This window comes from Heterodontus francisci, chromosome 27 (genome assembly GCF_036365525.1).
Source record: "Heterodontus francisci isolate sHetFra1 chromosome 27, sHetFra1.hap1, whole genome shotgun sequence".
NCBI lineage: Eukaryota > Metazoa > Chordata > Chondrichthyes > Heterodontiformes > Heterodontidae > Heterodontus > Heterodontus francisci.
In genome coordinates, this window is record NC_090397.1 from 3857450 (window position 1) to 3870175 (window position 12726).

The 12726-nt window shown below is 46.3% G+C and overlaps 1 protein-coding gene across 1 annotated transcript in view; it reads left to right on the forward strand.

The window, feature by feature from the left end:
- The first annotated feature begins 3568 nt into the window (after positions 1-3568).
- Positions 3569-12726, forward strand: part of dldh (dihydrolipoamide dehydrogenase) — a 71305-nt gene continuing 62147 nt past the window's right edge. The window contains exons 1-3 of the mRNA XM_068058742.1: positions 3569-3649; positions 8736-8808; positions 11771-11850. Of these exons, the coding sequence (XP_067914843.1) occupies positions 3611-3649; positions 8736-8808; positions 11771-11850 (192 nt within the window). The 5' untranslated portion in view covers positions 3569-3610. The remainder of the gene's footprint in view (positions 3650-8735; positions 8809-11770; positions 11851-12726) is intronic.

Consider the following 12726-nt stretch of genomic DNA (forward strand, 5'->3'; position numbering starts at 1 on the left):
CCTCTGCTCGGGGTTCCGGGTCTGTTCACGGTGTGATATTGCAGTGAGCTTCACTCCCTCTGTGTGATGTTCCCGGTCTATTCACGGTGTGATATTGCAGTGAGCTTCACTCCCTCTGCTCGGGGTTCCTGGTCATTTCACAGTGTGAAATTGCAGTGAACTTCACTCCCTCTGCTCGGGGCTCCGGGTCTGTTCACGGTGTGATATAACAGTGAGCTTCACTCCCTCTGTGCGATGTTCCCGGTCTATTCACGGTGTGATATTGCAGTGAGCTTCACTCCCTCTGCTCGGGGTTTCTGGTCATTTCACAGTGTGAAATTGCAGTGAACTTCACTCCCTCTGCTCGGGGTTCCGGGTCTGTTCACGGTGTGATATAACAGTGAGCTTCACTCCCTCTGTGCGATGTTCCTGGTCTGTTCACGGTGTGATATTGCAGTGAGCTTCACTCCCTCTGTGCGATGTTCCTGGTCTGTTCACGGTGTGATATTGCAGTGAGCTTCACTCCCTCTGCTCGGGGTTCCTGGTCATTTCACAGTGTGAAATTGCAGTGAACTTCACTCCCTCTGCTCGGGGTTCCCGGTCTGTTCACAGTGTGATATTGCAGTGAGCTTCACTCCCTCTGCTCGGGGTTCCTGGTCATTTCACAGTGTGAAATTGCAGTGAACTTCACTCCCTCTGCTCGGGGTTCCGGGTCTGTTCACGGTGTGATATAACAGTGAGCTTCACTCCCTCTGCTCGTGGTTCCCGGTCATTTCACAGTGTGAAATTGCAGTGAACTTCACTCCCTCTGCTCGGGGTTCCGGGTCTGTTCACGGTGTGATATAACAGTGAGCTTCACTCCCTCTGTGCGATGTTCCCGGTCTATTCACGGTGTGATATTGCAGTGAGCTTCACTCCCTCTGCTCGGGGTTCCTGGTCATTTCACAGTGTGAAATTGCAGTGAACTTCACTCCCTCTGCTCGGGGTTCCGGGTCTGTTCACGGTGTGATATAACAGTGAGCTTCACTCCCTCTGCTCGTGGTTCCCGGTCTGTTCACGGTGTGATATAACAGTGAGCTTCACTCCCTCTGTGCGATGTTCCTGGTCTGTTCACGGTGTGATATTGCAGTGAGCTTCACTCCCTCTGTGCGATGTTCCTGGTCTGTTCACGGTGTGATATTGCAGTGAGCTTCACTCCCTCTGCTCGGGGTTCCTGGTCATTTCACAGTGTGAAATTGCAGTGAACTTCACTCCCTCTGCTCGGGGTTCCCGGTCTGTTCACAGTGTGATATTGCAGTGAGCTTCACTCCCTCTGCTCGGGGTTCCTGGTCATTTCACAGTGTGAAATTGCAGTGAACTTCACTCCCTCTGCTCGGGGTTCCGGGTCTGTTCACGGTGTGATATAACAGTGAGCTTCACTCCCTCTGCTCGTGGTTCCCGGTCTGTTCACGGTGTGATATTGCAGTGAGCTTCACTCCCTCTGCTCGGGGTTTCCGGTCTGTTCACAGTGTGATATTGCAGTGAGCTTCACTCCCTCTGCTCGGGGTTCCTGGTCATTTCACAGTGTGAAATTGCAGTGAACTTCACTCCCTCTGCTCGGGGTTCCCGGTCTGTTCACAGTGTGAAATTGCAGTGAGCTTCACTCCCTCTGCACGGGGTTCCGGGTCTGTTCACGGTGTGATATAACAGTGAGCTTCACTCCCTCTGCTCGGGGTTCCTGGTCATTTCACAGTGTGAAATTGCAGTGAACTTCACTCCCTCTGCTCGGGGTTCCCGGTCTGTTCACAGTGTGAAATTGCAGTGAGCTTCACTCCCTCTGCTCGGGGTTCCTGGTCATTTCACAGTGTGATATTGCAGTGAGCTTCACTCCCTCTGCTCGGGGTTCCCGGTCATTTCACAGTGTGAAATTGCAGTGAGCTTCACTCCCTCTGCTCGGGGTTCCCGGTCATTTCACAGTGTGATATTGCAGTGAGCTTCACTCCCTCTGCTCGGGGTTCCCGGTCATTTCACGGTGTGAAATTGCAGTGAGCTTCACTCCCTCTGCTCGGGGTTCCCGGTCATTTCACAGTGTGATATTGCAGTGAGCTTCACTCCCTCTGCTCGGGGTTCCCGGTCATTTCACGGTGTGATATTGCAGTGAGCTTCACTCCCTCTGCTCGGGGTTCCCGGTCATTTCACGGTGTGATATTGCAGTGAGCTTCACTCCCTCTGCTCGGGGTTCCGGGTCTGTTCACGGTGTGATATTGCAGTGAGCTTCACTCCCTCTGCTCGGGGTTCCGGGTCTGTTCACGGTGTGATATAACAGTGAGCTTCACTCCCTCTGCTCGGGGTTCCGGGTCTGTTCACGGTGTGATATAACAGTGAGCTTCACTCCCTCTGCTCGGGGTTCCGGGTCTGTTCACGGTGTGATATAACAGTGAGCTTCACTCCCTCTGCTCGGGGTTCCGGGTCTGTTCACGGTGTGATATCGCAGTGAGCTTCACTCCCTCTGCTCGGGGTTCCGGGTCTGTTCACGGTGTGATATAACAGTGAGCTTCACTCCCTCTACTCGGGGTTCCGGGTCTGTTCACGGTGTGATATCGCAGTGAGCTTCACTCCCTCTGATCGTGGTTCCCGGTCTGTTCACGGTGTGATATAACAGTGAGCTTCACTCCCTCTGCTCGGGGTTCCGGGTCTGTTCACGGTGTGATATCGCAGTGAGCTTCACTCCCTCTGCTCGGGGTTCCGGGTCTGTTCACGGTGTGACATTGCAGTGAGCTTCACTCCCTCTGCTCGGGGTTCCGGGTCTGTTCACGGTGTGATATTACAGTGAGCTTCACTCCCTCTGCTCGGGGTTCCCAGTCTGTTCACGGTGTGATATAACAGTGAGCTTCACTCCCTCTGCTCGGGGTTCCAGGTCCGTTCACGGTGTGATATTACAGTGAGCTTCACTCCCTCTGCTCGGGGTTCCGGGTCTGTTCACGGTGTGATATTGCAGTGAGCTTCACTCCCTCTGCTCGGGGTTCCGGGTCTGTTCACGGTGTGATATAACAGTGAGCTTCACTCCCTCTGCTCGGGGTTCCGGGTCTGTTCACGGTGTGATATCGCAGTGAGCTTCACTCCCTCTGATCGTGGTTCCCGGTCTGTTCACGGTGTGATATAACAGTGAGCTTCACTCCCTCTGCTCGGGGTTCCGGGTCTGTTCACGGTGTGATATAACAGTGAGCTTCACTCCCTCTGCTCGGGGTTCCGGGTCTGTTCACGGTGTGATATAACAGTGAGCTTCACTCCCTCTGCTCGGGGTTCCCGGTCTGTTCACGGTGTGATATTGCAGTGAGCTTCACTCCCTCTGCTCGGGGTTCCGGGTCTGTTCACGGTGTGATATTGCAGTGAGGTTCACTCCCTCTGCTCGGGGTTCCGGGTCTGTTCACGGTGTGATATTGCAGTGAGCTTCACTCCCTCTGCTCGGGGTTCCCAGTCTGTTCACGGTGTGATATAACAGTGAGCTTCACTCCCTCTGTCTCAGGCTTCCTCAGAGACAGTTCCCTGAGCCACGCCCCTTCCAAGGACTGGCCAATCCACAGCCGCGCTGTTTCTGTGTCCGGGTTACGGTGACTGTATTTTTGCTTCCGGGTCAGTGTCAGCTGGGACGATGCGGAGTTGGAGTTCGATGTTCCGGCATTTCGTCAAGGTCAGCCCGGTGCCCGTGTGTAGGCCGCGCCCGGAGCCGTGTCCCACTGGGCTCCCTTAACCTCACGCCATAATCTCGAGGGAGACCGCGGACTTGCTTGGCTCCAGGCCCGGCCTTCTCTGCCGTGGTGGCGGCACCGCCCGGGGCTCGGATCGTCCGGGCTTCAAAGTCAGGAGTCGGCGCCCTCCTGCTCAGCGTTCGGTTCCCCACCACCCTCCCCCCCCCGCACCCTCCCTCCCTCCCACCACCCTCCCCCTCACACCCGCCCCCCCCCCCCCTCCCGTCCCCGCCCCCTCGCCCTCACACTCCCCCGACACCCCCTCCCTCGCTCAGTCCCCCGACACCCCCTCCCTCGCTCGCTCAAAGCCCCTCTCTTGCTAACCCCCCCGACACCCCTCTCCCCGCTCGCTCACCCTCTTTCCCCCCCCCCCCCCCCAACACCCCTCTCCCTGCTTGCTCACCCCCCTCCCCAATGCCCCTCTCCCCGATCGTTCACCCCCCCCCCCCCCCCACGCCCCTCTTCCTTGCTCGCTCACCCCCCCCATGCCCCTCTCCCTCTTTCACTCACCACACCCCCTGACACCCCTCTCCCCTTCTCACTCCCACACCTTTCTCACTCCCATACCTCTTTGCCCCTTATTTTGGCTCTTTCCGCTTTAGAGGTTAGGATGACCAGGATTGGGTCCTGAATATTGAGGGTTATATAACATTCAAGAAGAATAGGAAACTATGTAAAGATGGAGGAGTAGCACTGTTAATCAAGGATGACACTGGTGCAATAGTTAGAGATTACCTTGGTTCTGGAGATCAGGATGTCGAATCGGACAGTGGGTCATACATTGGGAATGGTCTACAGGGCCGATAATAGGAACCAGAATGTAGGATGAAGTATATAAGAAATATTGAGTGCTTGTGGTAAATGGATGGCAATAATCATGGGTGTTTTTAATCTACAAATGAACTGGAAAAATCAGATTGGCAATAGTAGCCTGGATGAGGAGTTCATAGAATGCTTTCGAGAGAGTTTCTTAGAGCAGCACGTTCTGGAACCAACCAGATTATATATTATATAACCAGGTTATATTAGACTTGGTATTGTGTAATATGACAGGATTAGTTAATGACCTCAGTAAAGGCACTTCTAGGTAGCAGCGACTACAATATGATTGCATTTTACACCCAGTTTGAAGGAGAGAAACAAAAACAAAAAGTGCTGGAAAAACTCAGCAGGTCTGGCAGCATCTGTGGAGAGAGAGAAGAATTAGGTTTTAAGCAAGTGAAGGGAAGGGGGTGGGGGGGAGAGAACAGATGGGAAGGTGTTTGATAGGGGAGGAGGGATTAAATAACAAAGCTGTCCTGGGAAAAAGGCAAAGTGTGTGTTAATGCTTGTGGTGAAAAACAAAGCATTAGTCCAGAAAGATTGTTAATAGTGGAATAATGAGCAGCTACATGACTACTTGAAAAGCAGGCACATGGTTTTTTAAAAAAAAAATGTAAAAAGGCCAGTCATGCTCTGAAGTTATTGAACTCAATGTTCAGTCCTCAAGGCTGTAGAGTACCTAATTAAAAGATCAGGTGCTGCTCCTCGAGCTTGCGTTGATGTCCAGTGGATCTGCAGCAATCCCAGGACAGAGATGTGGGCATAAGAGCAGGGGGGAGTGTTGAAATGGCAAGCAACTGGAAGCTCGGGGTCATGCTTTCAGACTGAGTGGAGGTGTTCCGCAAAGCGGTCACCCAGTCTGCATTTGGTCTCCCCAGTGTAGCGGAGACCACATTGTGAGCAGCGGATACAGTATACTATATTGAAAGATGTACAAGTAAATCGCTGCTTCACTTGAAAGGAGTGTTTGGAACCTTGGAGAGTGAGGAGGTAAAAGGGCAGGTATTACACCTCCTACAGTTGCATGGGAAGGGGACGAGGTGTTGGGAGTAATGGAGGAGTGGACCAGGGTGTCATGGAGGAAACAAACCCTTTGGGATCATTGAGTTCAATAACTTCAGAGCCTGACTGATCTTTTTTTAATATTTTATTTTTCCGCTATTAAGAGTCTCGGGACTAATGCTTTGTCTTTCACCACAAGCAATAACACGCACTTTGCCTTTGTCCCAGGACAGCTTTGTTATTTAATCACCCTCTGCCTTATCAAAACCTTCCCCTCTGTTCTCTCCTTCACTTGCTTAAAGCCTAATTCTTTTCTAACCGTTGCCAGTTCTGATGAAAGGTCACAGACTTGAAATGTTAACTTCCCTTCTTTCTCCACAGATGCTGCCAGACCTGAGTTTTTCCAGCACTTTTTGTTTTTGTTTTAGATTTCCAATATCTACAGTATTTTGCTTTTATTGAAAGAAAACTAAATATTATAAACTAAAATAAGGGTAACTATGTGGGACCCGGATTACTAGGCTAGGAGATAGCTCAATAGAAAAGCAGTGGCAGACATTTAAGGGGATATTTCAGAATACACACAATAAGTAAAGAAAGATTCTAAGGGAAAGACCCACCATCCTTACTTAAAGAAGTAAAGGAAAGCACCAAACTTAAGGAAAAAGCATATAATTGCGCAAAGATGAGTGGCTGGTCAGAATATAAAGAACGGCAGAGAATTACTATATGGTTAATCAGAAAGAAATTAGTATGAGAGGAAGCTAGCTAGAAATGTAAAAACAGGAAGAGTTTCTGCAGCTATTTAAAAAGGAAAAAACTAAGTAAAGTGAGTGCTGGTCCTCTAGAGAGTGAGAATGGGGAGTTAATCGACACTAAGGAAATGGTGGATGAAATGAACAAATATTTTGCTTCTGTCTTCACTATAGAGGATACAAAAAAACATTCCAGTAGTAGCTGTAAATCAGGAGGTGGAAGGAAGAGAAGAACCTGGTGAAATTACAATCACCAGGGCAGCAAACTGTTGGAGCTGCGGGCTGGCAAGTCCCCGGGTCCTGATGGACTTCGTCCTAGGGTCTTAGAAGAGGTGGATAATGAGGTAGTAGATGTGTTGGTGTTAATTTTTCAAAATTTGCTGAATTCTGGAAAGGTTCATCAGACTGGAAAATAGCAAATATAACCCCTGTATTCAAGAAGTGGGGGGGGGGGGGAAGGCAGAAAACAGGTAACTAGGCCCGTTAGCTTGACATCTGTCACAGGGAAGATGTTAGAATCAATCATTAAGGAGGTTATAGCTGGGCACTTAGAAAAACTCAAGGTAATCAGGAATAGTCAGCATGGTTTTGTGAAAGGGAAATTATGTTTAACCAACTTATTAGAGTTCTTTGAAGGAGTAACATGTGCTGTGGATAAAGGGGAGCCCAATGACATACTGTACTTGGATCTCCAGGAGGCATTTGACAAGCTGCCACATAAAAGGTTATTGTGCAAAATAGGGGGCAACATATTTGTGTGGATAGAAGATTGGCTGGCAGAAAACAAGAGTATGTATAAATGGATCCTTTTCTGATTGTCAGGATGTGACAAGTGGAGTCCCGCAGGGGTCTGTGCTGGGGCCTCAACATTTTACAATTTATATCAATGATTTGGATGAGGGGAGTGATGGCATGGTAGCTAAATTTGCAAATGACACAAAGGTAGATAGGATAGTATGTTGTGAAGAGGACATAAGGAGGTTGCAGACTGATATAGAAAGGTTGAGTGAGTGGGCAAAAATCTGGCAGGTGGAGTATAATGTGGGAAAATGTGAAATTGTTCACTTTGGCAGGAAGAATAAAAAAGAGTATTACTTAAACGGAGAACAACTGCAGAATTCAGAGATGTCGAGGAATCTAGGTTTTCTAGTGCATGAATCACAAAAAGTTAGTATGCAGGTCCAGCAAGTAATAAAGAAGGCTAATGGAATGCTATCCTTTATTTTGAGAGGAATTGAAAATCAAAGTAAGGGGATGTTATGCTTCACCTATACAGGGCATTGGTGAGACCACATCTCGAATACTGTGTGCAGTTTTGGTCTCCTTATTTAAGGAAGGATGTAAATGCATTGGAGGCAGATTGATACCTGGAATGAGTGGGTTGTTTTATGAGGAAAGGTTGGACAGACTGGGCTTGTTTTCACTGGAGTTTACAAGAGTTAGGGGAGACTTGATTGAACTATGTAAGATCCTGAACAGTTTTGGCTGTGGAAAGGATGTTTCTTCTTGTGGGTGAGTCCAGAAACTAGGGGGCACTGTTTTAAAATTAGGTGTCTCCCTTTTAGGACAGAGATGAGGAGAGATTTTTTCTGAGGGTTGTGCGACTTTGGAATTCTCTGCCTCAGAAGGTGGAGGTAGATAGATTGTTGTTAGGCAAGGGAATCAAAGGTTATCGGGTAGATGGGAGTGTGGCACTCGAGTCAGAAACAGATCAGACATGATCTTATTGAATGGTGGAGCAGGCTTGAGGGGCCGAATGGCCTACTTCTAATTCATATATTCATTAGTCAGAATGATACCCTAATGACTTATTGATAATACTGTAGTGATTTGCTACAGCTTAGTACTTTATCGCACTGTCATCGAATCACAGAATTGTTACAGCGCAGAAGGAGGCTGTTCGGCCCATCTTTTACGCACTGGCTTTCAAAGCAATTTGCTCAGTTCCATTCCCCTTCCTTCTCCCCGTAACCCTGCACATTCTTCCTTTTCATATAACTCTCTAATTCCCTTTTGAATGCTTCAGTTGAACCTGTCTCCACCACGTCATGTAGTTATAAAAGTCTAAATTACATTAGGAATTTGTAAAATAAAAATGTGCAATTTTAAATTGTCATCAATTTGTTGAATAATTTATATTTTTATATATAAATCTGCAGACCTAATCAATCCTGATCGGTGCAGATTTAAAGTCCTGACAGTTTGCGCCATCTGTAGTAAGAGATTTTCTTTCAACAGTGGAAATAATTGAGCAGGAGCAAGAGTGGTCTCATTCTGTTTAGTGCAGTGCTTGACCAGGCTTATTTTCAGTGCCTTTCTATGAGAAGAGGGAGTCTGGAGCCTAGAAGATAATGTGTGGGTTGATGGCAGAACTCTGGACTGATGTTTTCAGCTTTTTTCTAGAGGCTGTTTCTAACTTAAATGGTGAGCTGTGTTTTTCTTAATGCAGAGTGGACATGCTTGCCGCAGATTCCAGGGCCTTTCAGCAGTCAGACTGCGGACCTATGCTGACGTTGCACCAGGTATGGTATGTGCATTCAGACCCTGCTAGGTGTGAATTTCTCGCCCTTCCATTGATCACCGAGCTGCTGGTGTGTTCTAACTTCACTGTGATTTTCAACCTTTTGTAACTTTGGGGCAGCACAGTGGCGCAGTGGTTAGCACCGCAGCCTCACAGCTGCAGGGACCCGGGTTCGATTCCGGGTACTGCCTGTGTGGAGTTTGCAAGTTCTCCCTGTGTCTGCGTGGGTTTTCTCCGGGTGCTCCGGTTTCCTCCCACAAGCCAAAAGACTTGCAGGTTGATAGGTAAATTGGCCATTATAAATTGTCACCAGTATAGGTAGGTGGTAGGGAAATATAGGGACAGTTGGGGATGTTTGTTGGGAATATGGGATTAGTGTAGGATTAGTATAAATGGGTGGTTGATGTTCGGCACAGACTCGGTGGGCCGAAGGGCCTGTTTCAGTGCTGTATCTCTAATCTAATGTAAAATTCAGGCACTGATAGTTCACCAGCAACTTTTATTAGTGAACATTTGAACCTGATTGTAAATTATTTATGGTTTGCAAAGAGGAGCACGAAAGTAATGCGCACATTTAAGGGATTAGATGTTTATGTGCTGGAATTAAGTATAGGCTGGCAGAGGTAAAAAAACACTTCTCAGTTCCGAGTAGGCTAGAGTGAGACTGTGCATTGATGAATTTGGAAGCTTTACTTTTCAGGCTAACTAAACACATCTAGATCCATCTTAAAGATGTTCCTGATGAAAAGTGGTGTCTCTGCTCCCTCCAGTTAGTGTGATTAGTGACAGGCGTGTTTTCCCATATGACAGTAAATGATACTGAAGGGTTGAGTCCTCAGATAGGCTCTCGAGAGGCCCAGTGCCACCATCTATAACCACGTTCTCTCCACCTCTGGTTGTGGCCAGTTCAAGTCAGACTAAATCTACTGGTTAAAGAAAATGAAGAAAGAACTCCTATTTCTATAGTACCTTTCATTACCTCAGAACATCCCAAAGTGTTTCACAGCCATCAAAGCACTTTTGTATTGTCATCACTGTTATAATATGGGGAACATGGCAGCCAATTGGCACAGAGCAAGATCCCATCAACAGTACTGAACTAACTAACTTTGTGATGTTGGTTGAGGAACAAATATTGACCAGAGTATCAGAGAGAGTTCCCTGCCCCTGGAATAGTGCCATGGTATCTTTTATGTCTACTTGAAGGGGGCAGATAGGACCTTGGCTTAATGTCTCTTCTGAAAAAGGGTGCCTCAACAGTGTGGCACTGAAGTGCCAGCCTCGATTTTGGGTTCAAGTTTCGAGTAGGAGTTGAACTGTCAACCTTGTCGCCTGAAACCTCTATCTCCTCAATAAGAAAATCGAAAATGTAATTTAAGGAGTTTTGAAGAAATTACAGATGATCTTGTGAATCTCCTCCTGTTTTGCTAAGTCCAAATGAAAGGAAGCTGATTGTGTGTCAGCACAGTAACGCAAAATGGGCCAGTCTTCAAGCAGATATGCTGTTATGTGCAGTGTCCATTTTTACTCTTCTGTGAGAAAACTTGGATGTCTTGAGATGAATCTGCTGCCAGTTTACTGTGCAATCCTTGAATGAGGATAATTTGTTTGGAATTAGATAACATTTGAAGTCTGAGGTAAAGTGCCAGGCTCAAAACTATCTAAAGCAGTTATTTATTTGAACTGTATTTAATGTGTTGGCTGGTTTCACTTATTGCTCCTGGATTGAAGGTTGATAAATCCCCTGGACCAGATAAGCTCCATCCCAGAGTGTTGAAGGAGGTGGCTATGGCAATAGTGAATGCATTTGCGGTTATCTTTCAAAATTCTGTAGATTCTGGAAAGATTCCTGCAGACTGGAAAGTAGCAAATGTAACCCCACTATTTAAGAAAGGAGGGAGAGAGAAAATGAGGAACTACAGACCTGTTAGCTTGGCATCAGTCATAGGGAAAATGTTAGAATCTATTATCGAGGATGTGATAACTGGACATTTTGAAAATAATGATTGGACAGAGTCAACATGGATTTATGAAAGGGAAATCCTGTTCGACAAACCTGGGTTGCAGGTTATGCCTGGTAGTGAAGGGTCACTGCTGGTGGGGGGGGGTGTCGAGTGGAACTCCTGACAGTCCCTTTTGTCAGTTGCACTTTGACAGCTGATTGTTCCATTCAATAATTTCTCAATAACAGAGAGCTCGCAAACATCCTTGTTAACTGAAGTGTGGTTTATACATTGGCTTTATTCTGGCCCATATGTTTGAGAACATACGCTCTCAATGTGAAAGAATTGTGAACTGTACTGGTGACACATGAGCAAGCTGGGACACCGGCAAAGTCTTTCCCTGAGCTGCTTCAATTTTATCAACATAGGAAATTTCAGGACTAGAAAATAAACTGTGGAAACTGCAGTTACTCTTTTAAATGCATTGCTTCCATCAGAAATAATCACGAAAATAAGTTCTTCTGAAAAAGGAAACTTCAAAGAAGCATAATAACAATCAGTAAAATATTTCAATTATTCAACAATTAAGATGGTGTGCATACATCACGAATCACAAATGTGATTTCTTTCAAAGAAAAGTGATTTTTATCAAACTAAGTTTATATTTTATGGCAGAGCAGATTTCAGATCAATTTACACTGATTAGTTATAGATTTAGTTTATCTGTAGATTATTAAACGGATCTTTATTGTACTTTTAATCTACAGAAATGTGTGGCATTAAGTAGCTTTTTGTTCACTTTGCCGTGTTTCAAAGTTCTTGTCCAGTTCCTGCCTCCTGTGGACTAGATTTCACCCTCCCTTACCCCACGGCCTCATTCTTGGGGCTCTGTCGGCTTCCAGTATATCTCAGACTGTGATGTATGAAGGTTCGTGGCCTCTTGATGAGTGTTGGGATATTATTGATGTATTGTATCAGTGATGAAAGGTCATGCTGAAGGTATTGTTTTTCTCATTCCAGTTGATGCAGATGTCACAGTGGTGGGCTCAGGCCCAGGAGGATATGTCGCTGCCATTAAGGCTGCACAGTTGGGATTTAAGGTAAGTGAAAGAATGGCTAGCTGAATATGAATTGGCATCATGTTTATTCTCAATGATTTAGATGAAAGCCATATATCCAAATTTGCCAATGACACAGGCAGTATTGTAAGCAGTGTAGATGGAAACATAAGATTACAAAGTGATATTGATAGAACCAACAAGAGGGAAAAACCTACTAGATGTCCTCGCCAATCTACTTGTTGCAGATACATCCATCCACGATAGTAGTGGTATGAGTGACCACCATACAATCCTGTGAAAACGAAGTCCCATCTTCACACTGAGGATGTTCTCCATCATCTTGTGCGGCACTACCATCATGCTAAATGCTAGATTCAGAACTGATCTGGCAGCTCAAAACTGGGCATCTGTGACGCGCTGTGTAACATCAGCGCAACAATTGTATTCAAGTGCAATCTGTAACCTTGTGAACTGGCACATCCCTCACTCGACCATTACACAGAATAGATACGTTCCAACGAGAAAGAAAAGTTCCAAGGGGAGGACCCACCATCTGTGGTTCGCTAAAAAAGTTAAAGATAGTTATCAAACTTAAGGAAAAAGCGCACAATTGTGCAAAAATGGGTGGCAGGTCGGAAGATTGGACAGAATATAAAAAACAGCAAAGAATGACAAAGATTAAGAAGGAGGGAAAAATTAGAGTACGACAGAAAGCTGGCTAGAAATATAAAAACATAGTAAGAGTTTCTATAAATTTTTTTTAAAAGATTTAACAAAGTGAGCATTGGTCCTATAGAAAGTGAGTCTGGGGAATTAATAATGGAAGATAAGGAGATGGCATTTTGCATCAGTCTTCACTATAGAGGATACAAGTAACATCCCAGAAATAGCTGTAAATCAGGAAATGGAAGGGAG